This window comes from Rissa tridactyla, chromosome 2 (assembly GCF_028500815.1).
Source record: "Rissa tridactyla isolate bRisTri1 chromosome 2, bRisTri1.patW.cur.20221130, whole genome shotgun sequence".
NCBI lineage: Eukaryota > Metazoa > Chordata > Aves > Charadriiformes > Laridae > Rissa > Rissa tridactyla.
The window spans coordinates 57,909,835-57,936,972 of record NC_071467.1 but is presented as its reverse complement, the minus strand read 5'-3'; the positions used below and the strand labels follow the sequence as shown (position 1 = coordinate 57,936,972).

At 43.5% G+C, this 27,138-nt stretch overlaps 2 protein-coding genes across 4 annotated transcripts in view; one reads left to right on the top strand and one right to left on the bottom strand.

Annotated features, from left to right (window-relative positions):
• SPIRE1 (spire type actin nucleation factor 1) overlaps window positions 1–10,230 on the top strand; it is a 135,592-nt gene extending 125,362 nt beyond the window's left edge. For both annotated transcript variants that reach the window (XM_054191735.1, XM_054191734.1), the window contains 5 exons: window positions 1,772–1,909; window positions 3,438–3,508; window positions 4,246–4,273; window positions 4,362–4,498; window positions 5,372–10,230. In XM_054191735.1, the coding sequence (XP_054047710.1) occupies window positions 1,772–1,909; window positions 3,438–3,508; window positions 4,246–4,273; window positions 4,362–4,498; window positions 5,372–5,624 (627 nt within the window). In that variant the 3' untranslated portion in view covers window positions 5,625–10,230. The remainder of the gene's footprint in view (window positions 1–1,771; window positions 1,910–3,437; window positions 3,509–4,245; window positions 4,274–4,361; window positions 4,499–5,371) is intronic.
• A 5,873-nt stretch (window positions 10,231–16,103) lies between these two features.
• Window positions 16,104–26,959, bottom strand: PRELID3A (PRELI domain containing 3A). Of its 2 annotated transcripts, none has more exons than XM_054191738.1 (6): window positions 26,762–26,955; window positions 23,996–24,164; window positions 23,508–23,597; window positions 22,626–22,696; window positions 22,426–22,528; window positions 16,104–16,868 (listed from the first exon to the last, which is right to left on the bottom strand). In XM_054191738.1, exons 1-6 carry the CDS (start codon window positions 26,791–26,793, stop codon window positions 16,755–16,757), a joined length of 579 nt encoding a protein of 192 aa, XP_054047713.1. In that variant the 5' UTR covers window positions 26,794–26,955; the 3' UTR covers window positions 16,104–16,754. The 2 variants fall into 2 exon arrangements, with proteins under 2 accessions (XP_054047713.1, XP_054047714.1); XM_054191739.1 differs by lacking the exon at window positions 16,104–16,868 and adding an exon at window positions 16,876–20,651 and having other exon boundaries at window positions 26,762–26,959.
• Window positions 26,960–27,138: the final 179 nt, after the last annotated feature.

Here is a 27,138-nt window from a genome sequence, read left to right as displayed (position 1 = left end):
AGCAGATCCGCAGACTTTCTTCAAAGGAGCAATATTCCCTGACGTCATCGTTCTGTAAATTAAAGGAATGGGCGTTCATGAGGGGGAGGAAGAGCTTCAAGTAAGAAATTTATTTCTAAAGGACTTAAAGCTCTGATTGATTACAGGCATTCAGTCGGCCTCATTCACCTTGGGCAGTTTCTCTCAGTCTCCCACGATGCAGAACCGAGGGGTTTTGCTGGCATTGTGTGCGTCCCGCTTTCCCACCCACTTCCTCTCCTCTCTCCCCCCAGCCTGCAGCCGTGCCTTCTCCATGGCGAGGCAGTTGCTATGGGAAGAACCCCGAATGAAAGGCTGGGAGCTGCTGGTTAGCCGTAAAGTTGCTCATAAGGAACAGAAGTGATTTTGGTTTGGCTGTGCAGTTTTACACCTCAGAGCAAATTGCAGTTGCTTTTGATGTAGTTCGTTCTTTCCAGAAAACTTAGCGATTCTATACCCCGGAGGTTTAGACGGCAAATCTAACAAAGTTAACTCAATTCTAGTGTTTTGTGGGGTACCTTAAACAGAGTGAAGTTTCTTTGTGTTCCCTTTCTAGATAGGTAAGACAACAGTTTTTAAAAATGTGGTGGTTCCTAAATGCTAATGTTTGCCAGGTCTGCAACGTAGAAAGATTTTCTTTTTAATCTAACGGAAAGACAGAACAGACCTCTGAGTATGTGGAAATGGAGCATTTCGCTACTAATCCGATTCATCATTTCAATTTGCAAACGAGATCTCCAAACTGTCAGCCACCTCTTTGTATTTGCAGGAGAAATTTCCTCCATTTATTCAGAGCGCATTGCATGTCATTGTCGTTACCCCACAGTAGCCCCTCTGGGCTGACTGAAAAGGTTCGCTAAGCATAAAGCGATGGGAGTTCCCACAGAGGTTTCTGTCTTTCTGTTGGAAATGTATAATCAACTACAGGGCTGGATTACAAATTGGGTTGGTGCTTTTTATTCTCTGGTACCAAATGCAGGAGTTCTCTACTCAATATTCTCCTAAATGCTGTAATACAGAACAGACACAAAATTTTCTAAGTGGGAAGTTGTGTTGTTGGTCTCTATCGGAGACCAGATTTGAGACTCAAGATTTGAGTCTCTGCCATTAATAATGCAACACTGGGTAACCAGTTCTTCTGCTTTCTATTCGAAGATTATTCTATAAAGCTTAAATTGTCGCTGTTACTTTCCCGGGACAGAAAGGAGAACTTTTCTGCCTGAACTGCCATAACATTTTGTAGTCTTGGTGGGATTCTGATCATGTGAGCACAAAGATGTGGTACCACTGAATAAAAATTTCTGCTAGAATGGGCTACTAACAACTTTCCTTGGCCACTCCGGGCACCACAAAGTCTCAGAGAAATTGCGTGACTTCAAACAATATAATTAATAGTAATACCATTTGCCAAATTACCTTTTCCCTTTCAAATTACAAACCCGAATGTCGATTGGTTTGAAACAAATCTTGGTGATAAAAGACAAACAGAGAAGAAGGGTCAGGTGGTTTGAGGAGGAAAAATGAAGAAAACTGTCATTGTTGCGAAGGCTGAACATCAGACCATTGAGATCACACTTACGCAGTCTCCGACGGTTTGAAACTCATGTGATGCCCATGAATGAGCCAGTGCTATTCCAGTTTGAAGGGAGAAACCTTCTGTTTGTGGAGCTACTAACCAGGTGTCTGGTTGTCTAGGTTGAAGTCTGGAAGAAGCTATTTGGCTTTGAAATAATACGGGGTTTTTGGCTTCCAGGAGGAGTTCTGTTACCCAGTGGAATGTCTGGCTCTGACGGTGGAGGAGGTGATGCACATCCGTCAGGTGCTGGTGAAGGCGGAGCTGGAAAAGTACCAGCAATATAAAGATGTCTACACTGCTCTCAAGAAAGGAAAGGTAGGGCTGGGTCTGTGGAGGATCCGAAGCTTATTGAGCGAGGCCGGTCACACAAGCCTCCCATTTACACATTTGTTTCTTACCCTGTGTTGGAGATAAAGAAGGAATATCCACCAAACTCCCCCTAAACGTATAAGCATATGGGCTGGCTTCCTCGAATTTTGTGCAGAAACATCAAAACTTTTCATGGAAATGCCTGATTTGTTTAGATTGTCTAAAAACGCAGTAGCGTTTGCAATTATCAGAGTGTATCTGTATGTGTATGTTCTAAACTTTATTGAGTAAAATGATTTCTGTCCCCGTGCCTTCCGCAATATTTCTATTCCAGAAAATAGAATAACAGCTAGCAGTAGGAAATTGCAGCAGGTTTTTCATAATTATCCTCACTGTCAAGCAAAGAGGGAATGAAAGCCTTTAGGGAAGTCAGACAACATGTGACGCCAGAAGGAGGTTTAATATTAGAGAACCCATTGACTAACACATTTTTTTTTCTGTAAACTGCAGATTGGGTATTGCTATTAACCGGTAGAAGCAGTGTCCTTTTATCCCACTTTTGACTTGTGCTTCTTGAAAACCTCCAGCAAGTGTATTTTGACTTCACTGTGTATTTTACCTACAGGCCTACCTGTGTCCATTATGCAGATTTAATTTAAAGATTTAATACATTTAAGGCAGAGGAACAAGGATCTTAAAATGTCATTCATTAGATTCACCCGTTGTGTATCATCATGATATATAAAGCTTAGTAATGAGCTTTTATCAAATTTCAAAGTAAGTTGATGCTTTAATTAATTTACACCACTATTAAAATCATTTTATTTCGAACCAAATTTATCTAGCCTCACTTGAGTCTTTGGTTCTCAGTATGTCATCTTTTGTTTGACTGCAAAACTTTTCATTGTTCGATGCCTTTCCTTCCTGGAAATGTTCTTAAGCAGTGATTCCTACCTCTTTTGAATAAACTGAATAGATGGGATTTATTATCCCACTATAAAGAAGGTTTTCCTCAAGTAAGACTGCTATAATAGCTCTTTCCTGCACCTCCTCTAGTTTTCAGCAATGTAGGATTGGAAGAAAATCATCAAATGTTATCACAGGCAAAAACTTTGTGCCCCAGAGCCTGACCCAGGTGGTCAGGAACAATTTCCAGCCTAAATGTATTTATGGCTGAATTTATGCCCATTTGTTCTTGTGTTCTTCAGTTGTAAGTTACCCTTCCTCACTGCTGTTATTCTTACTTTCCCGTTGCTTTTTTGTGTAGTAACGATAGGAACATGAGTGAGGGAGGAGTAAAAATAAGTTAGTAATTAACTGGCAAGTATTTCATTTAGGTAGAAAATTAAAGGAGTATTTCTAAATATATGAAGATACAATTCTGGACCGTTCTTTTCAATATCATCTTAGAAGTATGGACCCCAGAACTGGATGTAGTACTGCAGCTGGGGCCTCGCTGGTGGCAACTGCTAGATGAAGTCGTTGTTGTGCAGGACTTTGCCTAACGTTGTGGACTCCTCTGTTCCTCTTTCAGCTCTGCTTTTGCTGTCGAACAAGAAGGTTTTCTTTCTTTACCTGGTCTTACACTTGTCAGTTCTGTAAGAGGTAAATATTTAATGTCTGTTAATAAATTAGTGCCATTTCAGAGGGAAAAATACTGCTTTCTACACTAGCAACCCCCAAATGTTTCTGCTGTGTACTGTTGATTGTTTTTATTTCTGTAACAGTCATTGTTAAAAAAAAAATTATCCAAACCCAGTTCCTTTATAAGTGACAGAATTGCTTCCTTGAACTGAAATTCTTGGCTAAAAGTGAAATAAATGCTCATTTGTCTTTTATGCTCATGAGACCGTGAGATGGAATTTATTCAGACTCCCCAGTCAACAGTTGCATAATCTCTGTTGTTGGGGAAAACATTTCAAGACAATTTACCTTTTGGATTATTTTTGGAGTATTAGGGGGAGGAGAAGGGAAAGGGAATCATTTGCAGGCAAAATGAAAAATTTTAAGTTGAACAGTGAGACAATAAGTCTGGAGATCTATGGAAACACTGACTTATTGTGTCACTTACCAAAGGATGTTTCTTTAGAGGAAAAAACAGCTTGCTCTTTTTTTTTTTTTTTTTTTTGCTATTTTTTAATTTAGCTGTAGTTCTTGTTTAGCATTTCTCCTTGCTTTTGACTTCATGCTCTGATTAAAGTTATTACATTGAAGAAGCTTTAATGTTTGCTTGAGGGGAGGATGGGGGAGGATTCAAACTCCTGAAAACATTTATCCCTTATTCTTGATTTAAATGTGATTTTTCCCAATGAAATGATTCATGCTCTTGCTTTCTTCCTCAGGCCTGTATGCTCACAGTGTTGCAAAAAAGTAAGTACGTAAACTTATGGCTAGATCGTTTCTAAAAAGCTGTAATCTTTGTAATGATACTGCATGTCCCTCCCGCTATTCTCGACAGATGCGGTTGCCATCAAAGCCATATTCTACTCTCCCGATCTTCTCGCTGGGACCTTCAACCTTGCAAAGAGGAGAAAGTTTTATGAGGCCAGAGAAACCCTCTACCAGTCACCACCGATCGCTACGGAGCATGTCCAGGTGAGAAACAACCCTGGATCACATGTGTCTATTGGAAATGCTTCCAAATACTGAGTTATCAATCATTAAGAAGACGCTCTCTGCCTGTTTTTGTAGTTGTCAATGTTTCTGGTGCTTGTAGTAGCTTTTCTGAAGCCTCCAAATCCATGTCTCTTCCACTTATTGCTTTGATTTACAGAAATAGCCACACTAACCGTGTGTCTTACACATTTTTCACTTTACAGGTGAAAATTAATGAGAGTAAATAAAGAAAAAAAACACAAATAAAAACCCCACAACTGTATTTCTGTAGCATCTCTGCAAAAATATCCATAGCACGTCTTTTTCTGGTGTGAATAGACTCTTTGGAGATAAGTCTTGCAGGCTAGAATCACTCACTCAATGTCTTGCACAGATTTATCTTTTTTTTTTTTCCCTCTAATTTTTCTAATTCTAATTTTCACTATTTTCACTTTGACATTATCAAGTTATCTACTGGTTTTATATCTTACATGCAGATGGTTGTCAAAGCTAATCTGAGAAATTAAATGTAATGCTCCTTTTTGATGCGATCGACAGTATAAACCCTCTGCATCGCTCACTAGTGCTATGATGTTGTGTCAAAATAGCCAAGCACACCTTCTCTTTGTTGTTGTTATTAGTAAGGTTGTTTTTGTTAAGGTAAATGTTACACATACCCTCAGTTAGTGACCCTGCAGTCTTGCTGGCAGAAGCTTTCCTCTCCAGTGTTTGGTCTCCTGGTGTCACTTTTGGGACAGGAGAAAGGAAGATTTGTATCAAGACCATTCTGGTGTGCCGTTTCCCGAAGGTGTCCCTTGGGGCCCGCTGCCGTGCTGCTAAATAATGTGACAGGTCCTGCTCTTTTGCTTTCAGGTTGACCTCAAGGTCCAAATCTGTGGATAAGTCACATGAAGAGTTTCCCAAAGAATTAATGGAGGACTGGAGCACGATGGAGGTGTGCGTGGACTGCAAGAAGTTTATTTCAGAAATCATCAATTCAAGCCGGCGCAGCCTATCTCTGGCCAACAAGCGAGCCAGGTTAAAAAGGAAAACGCAGTCCTTCTACATGTCGTCGCCGGGAACCTCTGAATACTGCCCCTCTGAAAGGACTATCAATGAGATCTGAGCCTTGTGCCTTTTCTTTTGCTTATGTCTTCATGAGGTCATCATCCATGGGCAAGGTCACTGAGACCGGATTCTCATCCCGTTGCTTTGGTTTCACTTGACTGGCTTGAATTTGCGTTAGGTCACAGGATTTCCTACTCCAACGGTTCCCAGAGAGGCAGAAATGCTATGTTTAGATCTGTGCAGAATGATACGCAACAGGGTCAGCTGCTCGCGCCGGAAGAAAATCAATAGTTTGAAATTGTTGCTTCTTTTGTATGCGTGCGGTGAAACTAGAAAGCCTTTTCTTGCTTTCAGTCTTTTTTTAACCATGCTTTGAATCATTTTTCAGGAGATGAGCTGAAAACCTATGTTTAATGGAGAACCAAATCTAACAAAGCGTCAGCGTTAGCAGAGTAGCAAACAGTAAGTCATATTGGCGTTACCACCCTAGTAATGCTCACGTCCTAGTCGAAACAGCAAAGGGTCGCAGCGCACACCAGACACCGAGCGTGAGCGACTGTGGTCAAAACCGTCTTTCTTTGAACAGTTTTCGGTTGCTCTGAGATGAGGGTTCAGCACGGGACTCTGCAAAGTCTGTGTCCTGGAGCAAAACACGCGATGAAGCTCTTCGCCCGTGTGGTTGGCCATTCCCCTGAGCTGCTGTACTTCTTAAGCCTTAGTGTACTTCTAAGTGTCTCCTGAGCAGGTTTTAGTAGTTTACTTTCTATCTTGAATGTATGATGATGATGATGATGACGACTACTAGTAGCAGTGAATTTTAGTAGTAGACAGAGTTTGTACAGTTTATGGGGGAGGATGGGAAATAAGGGAGGCTTCTAATTTTAACTGAATACCTGTAAAGTTGTTCTCGTCGTTACTCAGAGGAAATGGTGGGTAAGGTGTACATTTGTATTATAGTGGAGCACACAAATACTGCTGTAGTTCTGTCTTGACAGCATATCCACTGAGAACCCCATTTTTTCTGGGGTTTGTAACTTGGCTGTAAAAATTCGTGTTCTGCTGAAATTTGGGACGGTGCTGTCTCAGATTGGGAGCAATCTCTCTCTTTTTTTCTTTTACCTTTTTTCATTCTTTTTTTCCCTTTTTAATTTGCGTACGAAAGAGTGCTAGACTAGTTGTTTAGAAGTTCCAAGAATGTTACAACGTTAACTGACGTCTCATGCTTTTTTGCACTTTTTTTTATATTCAAAATACTTTTTTTAAATTCGGGCATAGACAGAGTTTAGTCAATAATTTGGGGCCAGATCATTTTGGTATTTAAAAACAAGCTAACATAGCCAAGTTATTAATACTTGAAAATCAACTACTGTAACTTTTTCATAAAATTTTTAATACCCTGAGGCATATTTAATATCTATATAGCAGTGTATTATAGAATGACATAGCAGAAAAGTTTCAGATCTATTTATTAACATTTCTATACTTCAGATTAATGAGAGATACCTCAGAACTGCTCCAAAGTAGCTGAGTCTGGATTTCTGTAACATGATTTTAAAGATGTGTTAATCAAAACAGATTCTCCCGTCCAAATCTCGTGCGTGGATAAGCCCAAGAGGAGGCAGACTGCCCCGCCAGCCCTGGGAAGGCACGGCACCGTCCAGAGCCCGCGGGGCACCGGGGCTGGATGGTTCCCCTGCGGTAGCTGGGTTCCAGCCCCGCTGCGGGCTCCCTCCTGCAGCCCTGGGGGAACAAGGCTTCCCCTTCAAATATCTTACATTGCAGCCTTCGGAGCAGCCACTCGTATCCTGTCTTTTTAAGTTGATTTGAAAAGCACATGCAAAAGTCTCCTTAAACCTTCCCAGGGACTCATCCATCCTTATTTTTCTTTGAACGCCCCCTTGGAAAAATGAGAATTTTTGCATATTGCAGGGCTTATCGAAAGAATGTTTTTAATTTTTGCTGATCCAATGCAAAGAGGAAAAGCAGGGCTCAAGGCTAAGTCTCCAGCTTGGCTGTCCCGTGTAAGGTCAGCTGTCACAGCCCTCTCCTCGGGGTACCTCTGGAAACGGGCATCTTTAAGCAGCTGGAGAACTGGCGTGAGACAAGGCTGTAGGGTTGCAGGGGGTGAGCAGCACAGACAGACGGATGGGAAAGGTCTGCTCTTGCCGGAGGGCTCGCCTGATCTCAGTCACATCAGCACTTTTTCTTCTTTCTGTGCCAAAACCAGGCCGCGTGTTTGCTGCACGGTGCATGGGGAAGACTCGACCGAAAGAAATGCGTGAAATCTCGCTTTGCATCTCCCCTGTTGTTCTTACCATTTCCTCCTGGAAATGCCCCAGCCACATGCTACAGTGGCTCAGTCCTCTGCTGGCAGCCCTCTTCCCTGGCGTCCTCAAGCCCCTGAGGTGCAGGGTGTCCAGCGTGTTTGTTTTCCCCTTTGAGAGGGATGTAGGTTGTCGCGGAGCAGGCAGGATCGAGGACTAAATCCTGAGTGTGCAAAGGAAAATGAGTCCCCAGTGGCACTCCCGTGTCCCCTTCCGCCTTGGCAGTGTCAGGGGCGGCTCTGGGGAAGCGGCAGAGCCTCGGGGTCCAGCTTTGCCCTCCGGGGATGGCCAGTAGCCCTTGGCTCAGGCCAGGCTCTGCTGCGCTAGCCCAGGTACGAACACCAAACGACAACGCGATGGTTGTACAAACTGCTCCGTGTTGCTCAGGCGGAGCTGCCGTGGGGCACGGCATGGATACCTGCCATTTTCCCTGGGAAAAAAACCCTCTGGGGTGCTGACACACGTTGCGGCAAGCGCCAGAAAAGGTGGTGCGGAGGGCTGCCTCCATCCCCCTTCCCTCCCATCCCTTTCCTCTCTGCCACAGCTGCTCCGCACTATCCTGGCATTTCGTTCCACAGAAGAGAAAGCAGGGGGTTGGTTTGTCGTGCGGAGCCTGAAGGAGCTCTTGTTGCCTGGATCTCTGCGGAGTGGGCTATTTTTAGCTTTCCATCATCTCGCTGCTTGCACCAGCATCCCAAATCCGCTGCAGCCATTTATTTGCCTGCCTCCCCCGCGGTGCTGCCCGGCACGTCCTATTTACGCTCTGAACTTCACATTAGCGTCAGAGGGTGAAATCAGAAGCTTGTAAATACGTGTAATATATTTATTAATATTTAGGAAGTCTCCATCAATCATGCAGCGGGAATTGACTTTCCCATGATGTTTTAAAAAGGAAATGAGTCTTATTTATATGTGTGTTGAGTATTATCTTTATTACGGTTAACGCTTTCGGCCCCCTACTACAGTTTGCACTCCATAGGCATTTTAGAGTGAATCACTGCTGAAAAGACTGCGGGACTAGCACAGCGAGCTCCCTCCCAGGAATTTTTTCAATCTTTTGAATTTATTTATTTTTTTTTTTTTAGCTTCATTAATTATGCCCAAGGTCTGTTTAAATATATCGTAGGAGACCCAAGGAGTTCCAGATGCCACTGGCAGCATCGGTCTTGTTTTGTACGTGAAGCTGGTTGTGGAGGGTGCAAGACCAGCTCTGCCGCAGGGCGGCGGGGGGGCAGGGAGGGAGCTGCCCTTTGCTGCCGCTCTCTCGCTTCTCTAAAACCTGAAGCTTCAAACCTTCACGGTGACGATGTTGCTTTGGGGCTTTGGTTTTGTTTTCCCCCCTTCCCCCTTACTTCCTTTATACAGGGAGGGGTGTTACCTGGCGAAAATAAAATGCCTTTCCGTTATAGCCTTTGTCTGTGTTAATTATTCGTGTGGAAGCTGATTTAAAGCTTCTGCCTCTCTCCTTTTCTTCTTTGTGCTTTTATAGTTTTGCAGATTGGTCAGATGTTTCTTTTGGCAAAGAATTGTTAATGAAAGTGATTGAATAACAGCTGAACAGCGGCTGGGTTGCATGAAGGGACGGAAACATGTTGAAGTATTCTTAGAATAGCAATAAAACTGCTTGTGTAACCCCAGTGATGTGATTAGCACCGAGTCATCGCTCCCAGCCCGCTCCCTCCCTTACCTACGTGTTGCTGCTTCCAACACTGCCGGTCTCTAGCCGAGGGGAGCTTGTTCTGCATGTCCTACGGGCTTTGGGAAATCTCCATCCCTCAGCTTTGGGAGAGAAATGCTGGCAGTCTTTTGGAGAGGTTTTTGATGGATTGTTTTTAGTTTTAAAACCAGAAGCAGAGAGAACATTGTTACCACAACTATTACGTTGTTCTCTCTTCTCTTTCAAGCTTCCCTTTTCTCCCCCAGGCAAGTTCAGCGTCAGCTTCCACGGTTAGCTACCGGCTGCATGCTCTATAGGTTAAAACTAATTTAGAAACTCCAACTTTAGACTCCTGGTGGCTACCTTCCTGCTTTACCTCATCCAGCAGCTCCCTACATCTTTTAGGAATGTCTTTCGTAGGAGCTCAGTCTCATCTGTGAAACGGTGACAGCACACACAGGCACGAGGGAAAGGTGCTGCGACTGTACGCTCTGGTGCTACAGCATATGGATTATGTTAACGTTACCATGAAATTTTATAGTATTTCCATGTTGATAACTTGGAGCTGCTCTGGTTTATTTCTTCTTATTTTGTATGTATGTATCCTAAGGCCAATCTGAGAATGTTTATGAATATTGATACCAGTTATAAAGATCTGTTTTGTTGTTTCTGTCTGATTTTTACGGCTGTGTTTCAGATTTTTTTTTTTGGGTACCTGGAATTACTGTTCATCAAAATTTCCTGGCAGGAGACCAACCAGCGAGGGCCGTTAGCTCAGTTGGATGTGATACACAAGACACAGAACCCATTTCCTGACACATAAGTGTAACTAACTCCATGAGCTTTGTCCTCACGGCAGCTCCGTCAAGTCCAGCGCCGCAGTCCCCTCCCGCTGGCAGAGCCGGTGCTACCGCGTGTGAGAGGTGGGTGCTGGGCAGCATCCACGAGTTCCGGGGGCCCAGGGCCCTCCTCACATTCTCAGCTTGACATTGAAAGATCCCAGAGCTGCTCTTGTTGCTCAGTTTACCTGGCACGAGCTGTGAGCCCTTCCACGCCCCGGGGTCCCCATTTGCAAAAACAGGGACTACAAAGTGGTTACAACTGCCGCAGGAGTTGTGAGAGGCGAGCGCTCAGCGTCAGGGCTAGTAGGATCCTGCACTGCAAGTTTCCATCAGCTTTTCGTACTTGAAAGTGATGAGCACCACTTCCAGGTGCACTGAATTCCAGATAGCTGAAAAGTTACAACACTTAACAAGCAAAGATTTGGGAATGAATTTTACCACGGCAGCCCGCCCACTCGGCGAATGTCATAGGGCAGAACCAGGAGATGAAGCTAAACGGTTACCAAATAGACACAGCAGATTTTATGCAGCAGCAGCTTTAGTTCATTTGCACTAAACTCCAGTAACTTTTCAGCTTCTCCTCTGGTGGGGCTGTTCCGCAGGGGCAGCGCCTGGCTGACCCCAGCGCCAGAGACGCGGGGAGCCTGCGCTCCCTGTCCCGAAATGACGACAGAAGCCGCTGCACTCTGCCAAGGTCTTCAAGGTGGTTTTTGCAGAACAGTTCTAGAGGAAGCCCTGTGGAATGGACCTTTCCATAGCTAATAAAAAATACATTTTTAAGGAGACAGTCTTTCGAGGTGCCAGGCTACAAGTAGTCACAGCTGGAAAAGACCTGTTTGATTAGTAACCCATTTGATTAAAAAAACCCTGCACGTGCAAAAAAGGTGAGGAACCAGTGTGAAAAAAAAAAACAACAAAAAACCCAAAAAACATTCTTGGTGCCTCCCACACAGTTGTAGCGCTCACGTTAAGCTACAGCTCCTCCCTGCCTTTCCCTAACCGGAGTCACGTCAGCGCTGCACAGGGGGAGGCAGAGATGGCTTGGCTTCTGCAGGACAGCCTGTGGGGCAAACATTGCCGTGTGGGATTTAACAATCACAGGCTTTCAGGGGGTGCTAAAGCCAGAATTAAAGGACACGGGCATGAGTCGATGCAACTTCTGCAGGAGGTTGGCTTCCAAAGCTTGGTGGAAATAAGCACCAGTTAAGTTGATGTGTGTATAAAGAGAGAGAGGCTCCATTCTCATGGCCCAGCTTACAGGACGGGTAGAGGCCAAGGCCCAAGTCTGGCTTGGTTGTACCGAAGGGGCTGGTGGGTACGTTGGAAAGCAAAAATGAAGATACAAGGAGTGTATTTGTGCTGTATTTCTGTTAAAGCTGGTTCCCCCTCCCCAAACCCCACCTTTTAATAAAGGAACAAAGAAAATCCCAAACAGGAGATGCACTTTTTGGACATTAACAGGCCCAAAGCACAAGCCCTTCCCCTTCAAACTTCTCCTGCTTCTGTGCTGTCACTGCGCATGTACCGTCTGTGCGGCTTCAGGTACACCGGGGCATCAGCTCTAACAGAGAAAGGCGATAGAATCGTCTTCTGCTTGTTCTCATGTTATGTGGTACTGAAATGCAATTTCTTGTTTATGCGTTACTAATAAAAAAAAAAAGTTCTTTAAAATGGCAGCACATTGCTCTCGCTTTCTTGAGCTAACTGTAAAGCCAGCGAGCATCGGTTCTCACCCAGCACAGCTGGTATGGGCACGGTCCGTGGTGTTTGGTCAGGTAGAGCCCTGAACCGCCGCTGCTGCAGAGTTTAGCTAGGTTAGAAACAAAACCATACAAGAGTAGAACAGGGAAGTCTTGTTCCAGCAGGGCCCCAAATCAGGAGCCCTTACTGACTATTTTACTTGCAGGTGCCTTCCAGTAAAATGAGACGCAGACCTCAATCACCTCAGCTGTGGAAGAATTAAGAGGACAGGAATTGTGCTTCACAAAAATGCCTTCTCCTTGACTAGACTGATAGCAAAAGCATGACCTGCCTCCTGGAGCTGCGACTAAAAAGCTAGCACATGCCCTGCATGATTTTCACTCGCGGCAAATACTGTTGGTGGGGTAAGAAGACAGTTTATTGGATAAATAAGGCCTTATTACAAGTCAAGGCTAATAACTTTAGAGGACTTCCCTGTTTTACTGCAAAATGATGCGGCGCCAGACCCACGTGGAGTTACCAGGTCAGGCACCAACGCCGCCTGCAGAGCTTTTGGCCAGCAGGGTGTGTGGCTAACGGCGAGCTCCAGGGAGCCTGGTACTGGGTCCCGCTGCTTACCCAGCACACACTAACAAACACCAGCGTTTCTCCAGCCTTCTCTGAAAACCAACCGCCCATTTTATGTTACAGCAGATACACCCAGAAGTGGTTTGTTTGGTTTTTTTTTAAACTGAGGATGTCATTTATTTAATATAGCACCATAGGGTACACAGACACTTTACAGAGTCCTGCCCTTCACAGCTTACAATCTAGGAAGATGCAAGAATAGGAAAGGTGTCACCCGCTGCTCCACCTGAAGATTCTAAATTAAAACTGTCACATCAAGGAATGTCATCTTACGCAGTGCTACTTTCTTACATCGTCACGTACATCAATGCCTGATAATGTGCTGTACATCAGTTCCCGGTACACGTTAAGTGCTGCAATTCAGTGCCTTCACTTGTGTTAAGCAAATCTTTCAAGAATACTGCAGCTTCTACTAGGATTGCCCCTTTTCCCAACAAATACAACCCTTCCCCCATAGTGCCTCCTGACCTGGCGGGGGAAAAAGAAGTAAGAAGTTTGGGGGGGGGGGGGCAGGCATGGAGGACACTGGTATAAGGGCAAGTCAGAAAACAAAACAGAACACCTGATTACACACAAGATGATTTGATGGCGCCATTTTAAGTTAATGCCTTTTGTTGCTAACACGAGCCCGCCTGCGTTAGCATGGAAAACAGACATCAACCAAAAACCAGAGGTTACCTCAAGTTTGGTATCTTCAACACCTTAAAATCCTTCAGGGCCAAGAACTAACATGCCCAGTTTGCCACACCCTGGGAATCACTGCTGCCATCTTCCCTCACTGTTTCCCTGCGTTCAGGAACCATCTATCACCCCACCTTCAGCCTTCCACAGCAGGCGCGCGACGCAGCTGTCGTTACTGGGCAGGGTGAGCAGTCCAACTTCTAACCAACCTGGAGACCTGCTACGCTGGCACCAAATCCCGCACGGAGCCTGGCACCTTCCCTCACACGTGGCTTTCTGTTTGACAGACCCCCCTCAGTCAATGCACACCACATAAAACTGACTTCAGAAGTATTTTTTAGCCATTTCCAGTAAATAAAGACAAGATGGGGGAGTTTCCCGAGGGAAGGCCCAAGACAAGTAGGTTCCAAAGGTAGGGGGGTTTTGCCCCAAGGGGTCAACTCAGACTGTAATAGTGACAGAACTGGGGTGAGAAATGGAGTGCTTCAAAACCAGCGTTAAGCACAGCAGGGCTGAACATACAGCTACAGGTCCCACCAGACCCCATGGAGAAGAGTCACATGGTCAAGGGAGAAGAAGGGTGGGACACCCTGGGCCCCCCCCCCCCCCGTATGCAAACTAGATGAGCAGAAAGCAGAAGAGTGAAGGCGTGCAGGAAATTAAGAATCACTTCATCTGCTAAACGCTGGAGCCTACTTGGTCCCAGTGTGACCACCGCCTGCAAGGTCCTTTGTATACTGGCAAAATGAGCAACCACAGGAAGATCAATAAGCCCAGAGGCACAGGAATGTCCCCCACCCCAAGGCCAGGGTGAGAACCAGCAGCACTGTCCATCAGCAGAGAGAGGCAGCTGGGTGATAAAACTGGCCTCTGGAAGAAATTAGTCTTTTTCCTTCCCAAAGCTTCCCAACTCCCATTTAGCCTGGAGAAAAGCAGAAGAGGGCTGAGCACAAGCAGGCAAGGTGCTGATCCAAGGTGAGCGGAGCAGCAGACAGACTGGCAAGCCAAACACCTCGCCATATCGTTCCCAAATAGTATGAAATGTGGAGAAGCAGCAGCCCGGAACCAGCAGGGAATGAAACAGAAAGGAGATGGTGCAACACAAGCGGGCAAGGATTTGTTTCTGGAAGAAGGAAACAAAGTGCAAAGAAAGTAATCCAGAAAATTGGTTCATAACTGGTACTGACCCTAAGGCGCAGCAGAGGAGTCCAGCCACAGACAGAATAAAGGAGCCTGTGGTGACTTTTCTGGGACACCAGCTAGTGCTGGAAGGTGCTACACAAAAGTCAGTTGGCTTTAAGACAACACTGAGTAATTATTCCAAACACGATGCAAGAAGCAGCTTCAGACAATTCTTCCAAGCTGAAGCAATATATGAACCTCTCCAAAGACTCTTCTACTCCCCCGACAGTTACGTTATCATTGTCTCCAGTAGGCATCTATGGAAATGCTGTACTACAGGTTTCCACATGCACACACACTTACTCATCTTTTCCTTTCGTTTGCAGAGCTCTGCCATAGCTGCACTCCCCTTCCTAGCAGAACGCCACCAGGAGCTAGAACACCTTCTGCATTCTTTATCCAGGAACTGGCGTCACTCTTCTGAGAGGCACAGCTGACCTACACCAAAGCTATCCAGCGTATCTTCTGGAAAGGAGCTGCTATCAGACTTTAAGATCTAAGTTTCTGTTCCAAAATAAGAAAGGCTTTAGGTCCATATAAAAAGAGCAATGTAAATATAAGCTACTCATTTAATTGCTTTCAACTAATATATATACATCTTTTTAAATTAAGTTTATTCATTAGGATCATGTAATTTAGTGAAACTATAGTTACACCCAAATTAATGTTCACTTTCAAACTAACCAGAATACGAACACTGAAATTTCTCTTAAGCTACAAACACTTTAAAATTACCAGATCAAAACAGTGACCAACATTTTACTCTTCTAGCTTTCTAGAAGTTACTCATGCTCTTTAACAGCTCCTAAACACAGGCTTGCCACTTGAATGACTAAACATCCTTGCAACATTTATTTCACTTTGTGTGCACACCAAAAAATAAGTTTAAATGCCCTAACAGAGGGCTGTCTAAGAAACATCATATACTACGCCTGGACCAAATATGAAAACGTTGTGAACATCAGACAAGGCTAGGAATTTTACCAATTAATGCATGTTTTATAGGAGACAACTTCTGCAGTTTCAGCAGCATTTTTCTAGATTATGAGAATCATTTAAAATTATCCTAAAACCATTTTGTACCAATGTGGAAAAGTGTTGAAAAAACATTCAATTGCACTGGTAGTCAATAGTTAGTAGAAAGCACTCAAAAAGTAGAGTCCGTTTGTTTTTCTTGTACTCTTGTTCTTCTCCATCAGGGCGTGAAAAGTGCATGTTCTTGAGACCTTACCCTTTGGATTTCAAATTTCCAGCTTATTTCTGATTTCAACTCCTCTGGTTATTGCATCAGCCTCCCCCTCAGTTAAGACATGATGTGAAGAGCAGGGACCAGCGGAAGAGCACAGTCTCTTCATTCAAGTAGCCTACAAGTACCCTTCTTAGAGATAAATACGGGAAGTATTTTCCAGCACCTTCCAGGAATTACTACTCCTCTCCTCATAGGGAGGGGAGGAACTAGAGCAAGTTAATAAATATGAAAATAAATTATACCCTTCTCCCCGCCAAAAAACTGTTTTGGGCTATTAACATCAATAGAAACTTTATCTTTGTTTGGATAAAAACATCTAAGAGGTAAAGTAGCTGTGTGTCATGTTCAGGCAGCACATTTAAACAATACAGGAAAAGATAGTACCAAACAAGTTTTAGTTTTTTGGGATGATCCTCTAGATAGATATCTAATTCTACAGTATCATGTTCTGACTCACGCAGTTCCCTTTAAATGGTTATAAGACACTATCAGATTACAAAACAGACAAAATTCAGTGCTCTAGTACCTATCATCAGCCCTTCACAGAACAAATGTTCACATGGAAAATCCTTAATACCACACATGCATTCTTTTCAAGTTTGAGTACGAAAAACCGAGATGGTGTAAATATAACATACTCTCTATCTTTGTTACAAAAAGGCACATTTAGGCAGTTTTAAATGTGCTAAGTGTTGTTTCCAGTGTTAAAAATAAATTGTTTAAATTAAAAGAGCGTCTGCAGGAGGTCAATTTAATCTTCAGTAGGCAACAGGAGCTGCTGTGGAGATGACGGATGAGGTTACTTTTCCGCTGATCCAGTATTCTTATAAATATATAAAACCTATACAGATCAGCCTTGGAAGGGAGATCTATGAAGCAGTCTGCAGACTAAACCTTTTCTGTTGGTTACTTGGTATTTTTGGTCTTATTTTTCTGTTGACGCTGCTGCCATGGCTGGTTTCATGCCCTCACGCGTTGACTTCAGCTCCTCCAGTTCTGTGTTTAGTTTGCTGATCACCCACTCCAGGGCATCCCGACCCTGCCAGGAAAATACTGGAATTTAGGATCAGAATAGAGACAACACCACTGCTCATGTTTCTATAGTTTTTCCTCTGTCAGACATGAGACTTGTTTTAAAATTAACTCCATGTGTCCTGCACAGTTTGATACCAGATTATATTGGTAATTTCTGAGCCTCTTCTTACGGAAACTTCACTGCAAAGGCATTTGCTTAACCCATAAGCAAGCAGTAAATGCAATACTGGTGTGAGCTGGAGCGCACCCAGGCAAAAAGCCTAATTCAGCAGTTGTTCCCTTATGTAAGAATATTGCTGGTTTTACTGTTTGCTGCTCCCACCCCCCAAAGAATATCAGCAAATTTATGGCAAAGCCTAGATACTGTTCTCAGATTCATTAGCCAAGTTATATGGGCAGTTTTTGAGAAGATCCAGGACAAAGAAAGATAGCCTTCTGCTCTTTGAAGTAGCAACTAATTGATTTGATATCTAGCAAGAGTTCAGGGATGGACTCGCACTGAATTCTTATATTCATGCACAGCAATTTTTCAGACTGAGATTATAGATTATAAACCAGACTGAGATTATAGTCACACATTTTATATCAAGGTACGGTCTTTCTCTGTTCAGCTGTCAGAATGGCAGTGCCTCAAAGCTAGGCGCTGACAGCCCATGCTTTAATAAGAGCTGAGGAATCCAGCAAAATAAGCATGTCAAAAACCTTTTGCCTTAAGAAGACCCTGTAGCAGCTGCCCCCCAATGACCACAAGATAAGCACGCAGCCAGCCACACAATGAAGCCAAGAAAATAGAGAGAAGCACTTCAACTAAACAAAAGTGCAAGATCGTAGAGCCCCACAATCTCAGAACGACAGCTTTTGCCAAAGCAAGCAGATGGGATCAGACCGGGAAAACACCTGGCCTTTTTTCACCTAAAGAGAAGCCAAGAGACATTCCCCTCTACTACCCTACTAAGAGTAAGTGCAGACAGTGGAGAGCAGTAACTGGGAGCCACATGGCTCTGGCCAAGTCTAGAACAGTCCTGGAGATAAAGGGTCTGAGCCTAAAAAGTCCTAAGCCTTCAGGAGATCCAGTGTTCAAGCCCTCTGCAGAGACTAAGGGAAAGGGGAACAGCCCTCCACACACAGAGAGTTATTCTGAACTCTGACGTACTATTTTTGTTGCGTGCATTATAGGTGATAAAGTGAACAAAAACCTCTTCAAGTGTCCAGAATTTGCTGTTATATTTTATAAATCAATAAGCATCTACAAGGATCTGCATAAACACCTTTGAAAACCTTAAAAAAAAAAAAAGTGCCCAAACAAAACCCACACATGCTCTTGAAGATTTTTTTGGAGGCTAGAAACATTACCCTGGAATAATATTAAAAGCCCAGTTCCAGGCTGCAAAGCGTAACCTATTAAAAGAAATAAAGTTTTATTATGAATAAGAGCATATTTATCTCAAAACTCTCATTAAGTTCAGTGAAGGGCTGACTCTTGTTTCTCTTCAAGTTCTTCATATTACAGGGACTCAGAGAATAAACACTAATTGCTACGTCTGCACTGGCAGGCAGTCCTTAACCCGAGAAGAGCCACCCGTGTATCACAACAAAGCGTTCAGCTCTTCGCCAGAGCTCAGAAAGGGGGATTCAGCCCTATCCAGAACTACCTCAAGAACTAGTATCTTTAAGAACTTAGTTCAAGGTATGCCTTTAAAAAATACTGGCAATAATCAAGAAAACGTTATTTAAATTGTCCAGTTTAAGTACAGGTTGCTGAAAAAAGTCCTTAGAAGAATATGATTTAACTTCTGAGTTCCTTCCATGTAGGCACCAAATCGACCATGCTTCAGCAGGTGGTAACTTCCACCATCTCTACATCCTGTGCAAGACCTGGACCCACCAGCAAAGCACGGACAAAAGCACCCAGAGAGGAGTAGGCTACCGCATAGCAGCAAGTTGTACCTAGCCGTGAATTAGCCGAGTGGAGTGCTCCCTAAGGAACAAAGCGGGGGGAGAGGGGGGGAGTCATCTTTCAGTAAGCACGCATTTGGGTATTTAAAAGTCAAGTTAAAAGGTCCTCTCTTAGGTGACACAGGCAGAGAGAACTGAGTAAGACAGCAACAGCTTAGATCTTATTTTTGTCTAATTGCACAAAGAAGACTTTTCGGAAAGTCAAAACCTCTGACGTAGAAAATGCTCAGTAGAAAAATACTGAGATTCTTTACAGGCCCCGGCTATGAAACAACCAGATCACAGTGTTTTAGTTGATATATCTGTTGACACGATAAAATAAAATAAAATTTAAAAATCCCCAACATTCAACTGGAGCCCCAAGATATTTCCTTCAGCTTTTGAGACTACATAAGTATGCACGTTTCCTGAGACCTGCATATGCTACATGCTTTATTTTGCTGCTAAGAATGAACTGGTGACATTGGCAGGGAAGATTTCAGGAATATTCTGCACAGGAAATTAAGTTACAAATCTTAACAAGATGCAAAGCCTCCAAGTACTGTGGAACTACCCAGTTACCAAAAAAAAAAAAAAAAATCTGACAGAGGATTGATCTATAAAGTTTCATACTGTACAACAAATTCTGTAGTATGTCATTAAGCAAGCACATTCATAACCGAGCATGCATATTATATTAGTCTTTATTGCATATGTTAGCAGTATGACGTGTTTGGCAGACCAAACGCTGCAGATGAAGATTTGTTGGTAGAGCTTAAGTGATTGACTGATAAATGCTAAGCCTTTGTAGTTGATGTTTTCCAGAAAAACAGCCATAAAAGCCTAGTGGAATGAGAACGTAAAAGCAAACACTCATGGCATACACTGATCTCAAAGTAAGCAGTGTAAAAAGCCCTGTGTTCTTAAGTAGGAGAAGCAGCATCATGGATTTTTTCTTTTTTTTTTTTTTTTAAGGGATCTTATTAGTTGAAGCATAAGCCAATACAGGAATGACAGAGACAGGCTACACTGACTCATGGAAGGAAAACAGTCTGCACAGAGGTAGCACAGAGGCAAGTACACTCAGTTCTCTCAGCCTTGAAGTCAAGTTTTTTCATAGTCACGTTGCTTAAGGGACACGTCACTACCGAAATGAATAAAACTACAAGACCAATGAAAAACACGAACAGCCTGGCATTCTGACAGCTTCAAGCTTTGTACAGATTTCCACAGTTCACAGAAGGGCAACAATATTCCTCAGGCATAAGAAAAGCAAATACAATTTCACTATGCAAAAGATTACCCCTGTTGTGCAATCTCTTTCAAGAAATCAATTTTGCATCCTAAGAGTACAATTCTGTTTCATTTTTATAATGCCAATTCCAGACATTAACCAATTTATTAATTTCTTCAGGTACCAGTTTTACAAATGGAAATCACAGAAACCAGGACCAGATCAAACACTTGGTGGGGGTAACTCATTTGCATGCCTAGTTATCTGCAGTCATCATTCCACTTTCAAACCATAAGCTGCAGCAAGTTGGTTGTCCAGTGGCATAGGCACGGGTTAATTGATCCAGTCTAGATCTGACCTACTCTCACTCTCTACAACTGCAGTGCAATGAACATGTTTGCCATTCCTGTATGCAATGTATATAAAACATACATGCGGGTTAATTTACGAAATTCACATGACAACAATCCATGCACATATTTGCTAGAAAGCTGAAATGCTGTACCAAGAAGAAGAATGCTGGCATTACCACTAGTTAGTACAAACTGTAGATGTGGAGAACTGCTAGCTTAGAGCGCTTTCAGAATTTTGAATTATCCACTCAATAGCATCCCACCCCTGGAGTAACACAAAAAAGATTTACAACATATGGCAAATGATTTTTCCATCGTCATTAAAAATAATAATGCATCATCTGCCACCTCTACCTCAGAGCAAAATATATTTACTTCCTATTACTTCAGAACAACAGAACATTTTTCAGTGACTTTAAGAGGGGTGCTAAGAGCACAGAGGCACAGCACAGCATGCAAGAAGAGCTAGTAATAGCAGAGTAGGTTACTGACTAGCAAAGAAAGGGCTGGTAACAGCAAGCATAAATTTATGCCAAGTTCAAAATCTCCGAAGAGACTCTTCAGTGAAACACACAGGACAAGAAGGTCTTGATTTGCAAGAAGCTTATGAGCCAGTGTGTTCCTTGAAAATGGCAGAACAAGAGAACAATCTTTAAAAGAAATCAAGCTCTCACACAGGCAACACCTGAACAGATAGCAAGAAATATTTACACTCTTTCTCTGAGTTCAACAGAGACATGCAAATGTAACAGATGCCACAAGAGGAATTCAGCCAGGACTTTTAAATGCCTCCAGTTATCTGGCCATTTCAACTAGCTAGTGCTTTGCTACCTCCGAGTTAGCCCGAAATTTGGTGGTGAGACAGGGTTTGGACTTGTCTTTCAAGAATATATACCCCACAGAGACTTCTAAATGGAAACCGGATCAAAATAGAATCGTAATTTATCTGAGATACATTCCATTTATGACTTTCAAACAAACACAGAGACCACTCAGCTAGTTACTCTTCAGTGTCTAGAAATTACCCATCACTCCTTCCCCAGCCCCTGATTTTAACCTGTTTTCCTCTTATTTTTGGAGAAGCACACAGAAGGAAGGAAAAGGAGGCTATCTCCTCTCTGATCTAGTTGGTCAATACATCCTGTCAAGTTGGCTTACGCTGCCTCGGTCAAGCAACATCTCTCACAAGGACAAAGGGCTGGTCAAAACACAGGCTCACTGGCATAGCAGGGGTTACCTGGGCCAGATTCCCACTGTGCTGAACCTCTCCATCAATGCAGAGCACAAACTCAAATTTCAGATGCGCTCATCCTGCTGTTAGGCAGTGATGTCTATGCTTCTCTAGCAACCCCATTTCTTTCCCACCTACCCCGAAGAAGGGTAGGACAACGTGCCCAAAATAAGCACTCCCATAGATCTGCCTGTGCTGAAGTACAGTTCCATGGCCACAAGCCAAGTAGAAAAAGCAAGCATGAGACAGAGGAGTTGGTGTAGTGTTACCTACAAAAGCCAGCATAGTTTCATCTCTTCAAAGAATATGCCTCTGCTTACACTACCTTACTTTCAGCCAAGGGCAAGGAGACAGCTCAATAATGGATAGGAACTGGAACAACTGACAAAGCAGCATAGAAAATATACTATCATTAAATCCAAATTATAAAGGCTGAAAAGGAAGTAATATTCACTACTAGCACTAACTCCTGGAAATAGGAGGTTAGTGTTTAAAAAGGTGCTTTGGGAAGAAAAAAACAATAATATGTGTATGCTACATGTAACTGTAGCATACACATTGAAGATTGTGTGTTCTGATGTGCAATATTAGTTGAAAAACAAAAATTTAGTAGTGAAACCTTTTCATGCTTTAGGAAATTATATTCTACTTGCTGAGGTCCGACAAAAAAAAAATCTTTTGAAACTCTGTGCACAAAGTTTAGAGAAATTAAATATAGCATTCAGCACACATGACTGACAATTACTATTTCAACAAAAAGAAAGGTAGGGATGGGGGGAGAGAGGGAATAAACAGAATAAAGATGTACCTTTCTGGCATTAGAAGATATTGTGTTTGCCATTAAGCTTTCCAGATAACTGCTCAAGCTAATGCCTTTAACAGTAATAATTGCTTCTTGAGTTAGCACAGTTCTGCAAGAGAATATAAAGAAAAGTTAATACCTAAACTGAACTGGACTAACATAATGTCTCCTATACACAAAGAAGCACACAAACATCCTCAACTTACTTTTCAGGGTTTTCAGGATGAGGTGTGTAAACCAGTCTCTCATCAACAGACACCAAGTTTGTAAGAGTAATCTTAAAAAGAAAAAAAGAGCTGAAATCCTCACTTCCTGCTTTCATTTTACTGTTATCAAGAGCACCACTCAATAGCAGAGACCCCAGTTTAATGTCAGAGACAAAGCAGTCTACGCAGAATATAAAACCCAGAACACAGTCAATAAAAAGACCTATAAAGGGTGATGCATCTTCTCCTATCCTAGATCTAATTATATCAATCTAAGTTCCAATTCACACTACAAAGCACAAACAGCTTTCCATTTGTTTTCTCTGAGTGCTGAGTCTTATCTGATTTATGGCATGCAATTCAGACAGGCTCTTCAAGACCAAGACCACCATAATGCTATTTGGAGTGTACAGAAAATTAATACTCAGGAAAGACAATGCCTCTTGTACAGAGACAAGGCTCTCCTACAGACAACTCCACTTTAAATCTGATAGTTTCAAGTTCCCAGGATACCAAAATACAGCATACTACTTCATTTTCATTTTTGGAAAAAAGGCATTTTAAATTAAAACTTTTGTTGCAAATGGCAGTGTAATGTAGAACAAGCTATTCATCTAAAAGTCAGACTACTTTACATCCATTCTGAGAAATAATCTTACATTAAAAACAGAATCACAAATGTTTGATTCCAAAGTATTTAAAGTTTCCTATTTGTGGGAAGAATAAGGAGGGGGAAAAAAAGAGCCAACTAAGATGCCAATTAAGACATGGAAATCGCCACCTCCTGATGAAAGATGCAAACACATTTCTAATCTAAATGTTAAGAGCAAACCATCTAATCTCCAGAACTAATTACCAGAAACTTCTTAAGCTACCACTCACATTAGTTGAGCAAAGCTCCATCTTTTTTTCCACTGGATCTACCACAGAATGTTCCTCAATGTAAGTCAGAGTTCTACTTGTTCCTAAAATCTGAAAGTGAAGAAATAAAAAAATTAAAAAATAAAAAGTGCTAAAATATATTAAAAAAAACCCTGAAATGCATAAATGTCAAGTTCTTAGTGACCCCAAATAAATACAAAGTAATTTATGGATACCAGAACGCTGTGATCAGTGGCAAGACTATATCCTGGTAGGTTGTATCAGCCACACAGACCAGTCTGGAAGGCATGCACAGACATACACACACTACAGGCATATTAAAGTCTACAGCATATTCTTGCTACAAAGTACGCTAATTACAACTTATGTGATTTTGGGGATAATATTGCCTATAAATTAAGCTTTTACTTTGAATTCAGCTCCAATTTGGATGATGAGATAAAAATGCATCCCACCCTTAACAAACCATTAAGACTGTAAAAACGTACCGCTTTTACAATACTTGGCAGTCCCCACTCTGTGCTGAGAAGACGGTGACTATGCAACCTCCCCTGGTTATCAAGGCTTCTGTCGAGGACATCTACTCCTACCACACACGGATTCATTGGGTTGGGATACTTTCTCATAGCAGCTTTGATCACTGTATCCCAAGGGTGTCTGTAAAAAGAAGAGGAGACAGTATTTATAACTATTGTGTATTTAATTGCAAATATTCAGACAACACTAAATCAGGGATCTAGCTTGCGTAACATGGCACATGCTGTACAACTTCACAGCTGCCAAAAGTCATCCCAAGTGATGTTTAGAAAGGCAATAAGAAAGTATTGACACACAAACAGGAAAAAAATATTCCTTTCTACAGAGTGAAAAAAAGAATTATTAACCCAAGAGTAACAGAAATGAGGGCAAGGGACAACAGTCACAAACTGCTACAAGTGACATTCCAATTAGCTGTGCAAAAAAACCCACAATGACAGGGTAGCTGCCCACAGAGATTGTTAAATCCCGATTCATTTCGGAACTCAACCGGAAAAGCAACCTGACCTAACATTTAAGTTAGCCCTGCTTTGAGAAGGAGGCTGGACTAGATGACCTCCAGAAGTCCACTCCAACAACGAATTCTTCTGTAATTCTAAGCACACCACATAAACTAAAGAAGAAATCATTAGCTTCTGTTTCTTCCTATAGCAAAAAAGCAAAGTGAAATTTAATTAAACTAAAAAAAAAAATCAGGAAGTTCAAAATAAAGAAACGGATTTTCAGAAACCAGATCAGCTCACTGCCTTAAGTCTGGACCTGTACTCCTGCTTCCAGCAGCTTGTTAGCATGAATTACATTTATGGGTACTCTTCGCAATACAGAACTGTTTTTATGCAACAAGTTTTGCTAATGTTAGAGTCCTGGGTTCAGAGCAGCCCCATTAATGGCGGATGGGCTATCCACACACCTTTTCTTGTGGGTCTTCATATACCTTCTTCTGAAACAGAGGAGGCCAGAGAAATCATGGGCTTGATCCAATACAGAAATTCTGTCCCTAAGCAGTGATTTCTATATTCAGAATAGCTAATAGATCTGGAATGAAAGGTTTATAACCTTTAAAAGTACTTTTAAAAATTCAACTATCAATACCTAACTTAAGAAGGCTTAGGGGTGCCAACTTGTACATAAGAGTTGCACTTAGGGCCCTAAACGGATTTGATTTTTAAGAACACTACTTTTAGTCTTAAAATAGACCGGTACAGAAGAGCATCAGCAGTACACCACCGCCAGAACAAACAGGAGCTTGGAAAAATAAGTTCTTTTTCCAACAAGAAGAGTAAGAAAAGGTCTTTCAGCTTTATTGGTGCAAGCGGGAAAAATAGAGCCTTCAATTCCTATATCAGAAGGAGAGCTGGAGGACCATTCCTCGTTATCTTCAGTAACTATACATCATAATCAACAGAAGGTACACAAACTGAAAAGGTCAAATTTCTGTTAAATGTCCTTGAGAGATTTTAAGAGTCAGAGATCTGATAAGGCACAACAATATTTTATTAAGCCCTGAGCTGAACTATCTGCACCCGCACAGCACACATTACACCATAAGGGTTCCAATACAGATGTCGATGAGAAAATGCCAAATAAATATCGAGTTTGTGTCTCCCAGGTGACAGATGTTGATCTCAAACTCGCAAGTTATGCCATACACAAGCAGCCTTTACTAGCCTCTGCATGTCATTTCATATTAGAAGCTACAGTTTACTTATACCAGACTAATGCTAAAGTTGAACGCCTACTACCTATGTCAGCATAATGAATTCAGTTGCGTTAATGTAATTAAAGACTAAAACTGCACATCTGGGATACTTTGTACATATTTTAAGAACTGTCACCACTGGTGCTCTTCAGGTTTCCAGACTTTTAAGAGGCCTGTAGCAGATGAGTTATCAGTGGTATTTTAAGAGCCACATTGGAACTGAACCTCCACGTCAGCTTGAGTAAGAGTTACGTACCTGTTGATACTTTGGCCTACTGCTCCCTCATTACACAAAAGTGGAATTGGATGACCAGAACCATGTTATAAATATGTTTAATGCAGAAAAGGACTGACAGTAAGAAAACTCCTCAGCTGTCACTTAATGGCTGGCTGCTAGGTATCTCTGTGAGGGTATGTGATGGCTAAGGCGAGATACACAGCCACTCTGCCCATACCTCTTGGAATACATCATCAAGTACGTCAGCAGTTTGGGGTTGCTTTGCTGGGTTTTTTTATGGTGTTGAAGTTATTTTTCCTTAACTACCCACATCTTTCCCAAGCCATTAAGCTGTCGGGCCGGCCCTACCGCTGCCCTGTTGCGGCGGGGGAGCCCCTGGCACGGGGTCCGACCAGGCAGGGAAAAGCTCCAGGTGATGACGGATCGGCAGCGCGGGGGAAAGCGCTGAGGCACCGCCGGGGGCCCTCCCCAGCCCACCTCCTCCCCCTCACCGGAGGATTTACCGCCGCCAGAAGCCGGTGTCCCCGTCCCTTTCCCCGGCTACCGGCATAACCGGTCAGGAGCCGCCGGCGGCCTCCCTCCTCCGGCCGCGCCCGCAGTATTTCCTAGTTCCGCCTCGCCTTCACCCCGGCAGGGACCGGCTTCCCCCCCCCCCCCGCCCCCTACGGCCCGGCCCGGGCGGTGGAAGGAGCGGCGCCGCCGTTCAACGGCCGCCGCGCGAGCGTGGGGGGGAGGGAAGCTCGCCGCCCCTCACGCAGCCCTCCCCGCCCGGCCCCTCACCCGAACACATGCTCCGAGCTCCAGATCTTCATGGCCGCCCTCGGTGTCTCCTCGGGCCCGGCGGGGGAAGGAAGGAAGGCGGGGGGCGGCGGCGGCGGCAGCAGCGACTCGGGCTCGGCGGCGCCTGACAGCCAGACGCCGGCCGGCCGGCGAGCGCGAGCAGCCACGGGGCGGAGCTCCGCCCGCCGGCACTGGACGTACCCAGCCGGCTCCTGCGTCACGCGTCACCGCCTCGCCTCGCGCCCCCGCCTACCCGCGTCAGTCGGACAGCGGCACCGCGCAGCCGCGGCCGGTAGCACCGGGGGAGGGCGGGGCTTCATGTGGTGGGCGCGGCCGGAGGAAAGGGGGCGTGGTCTCCGCGAGGGGAGGCGGGGCTC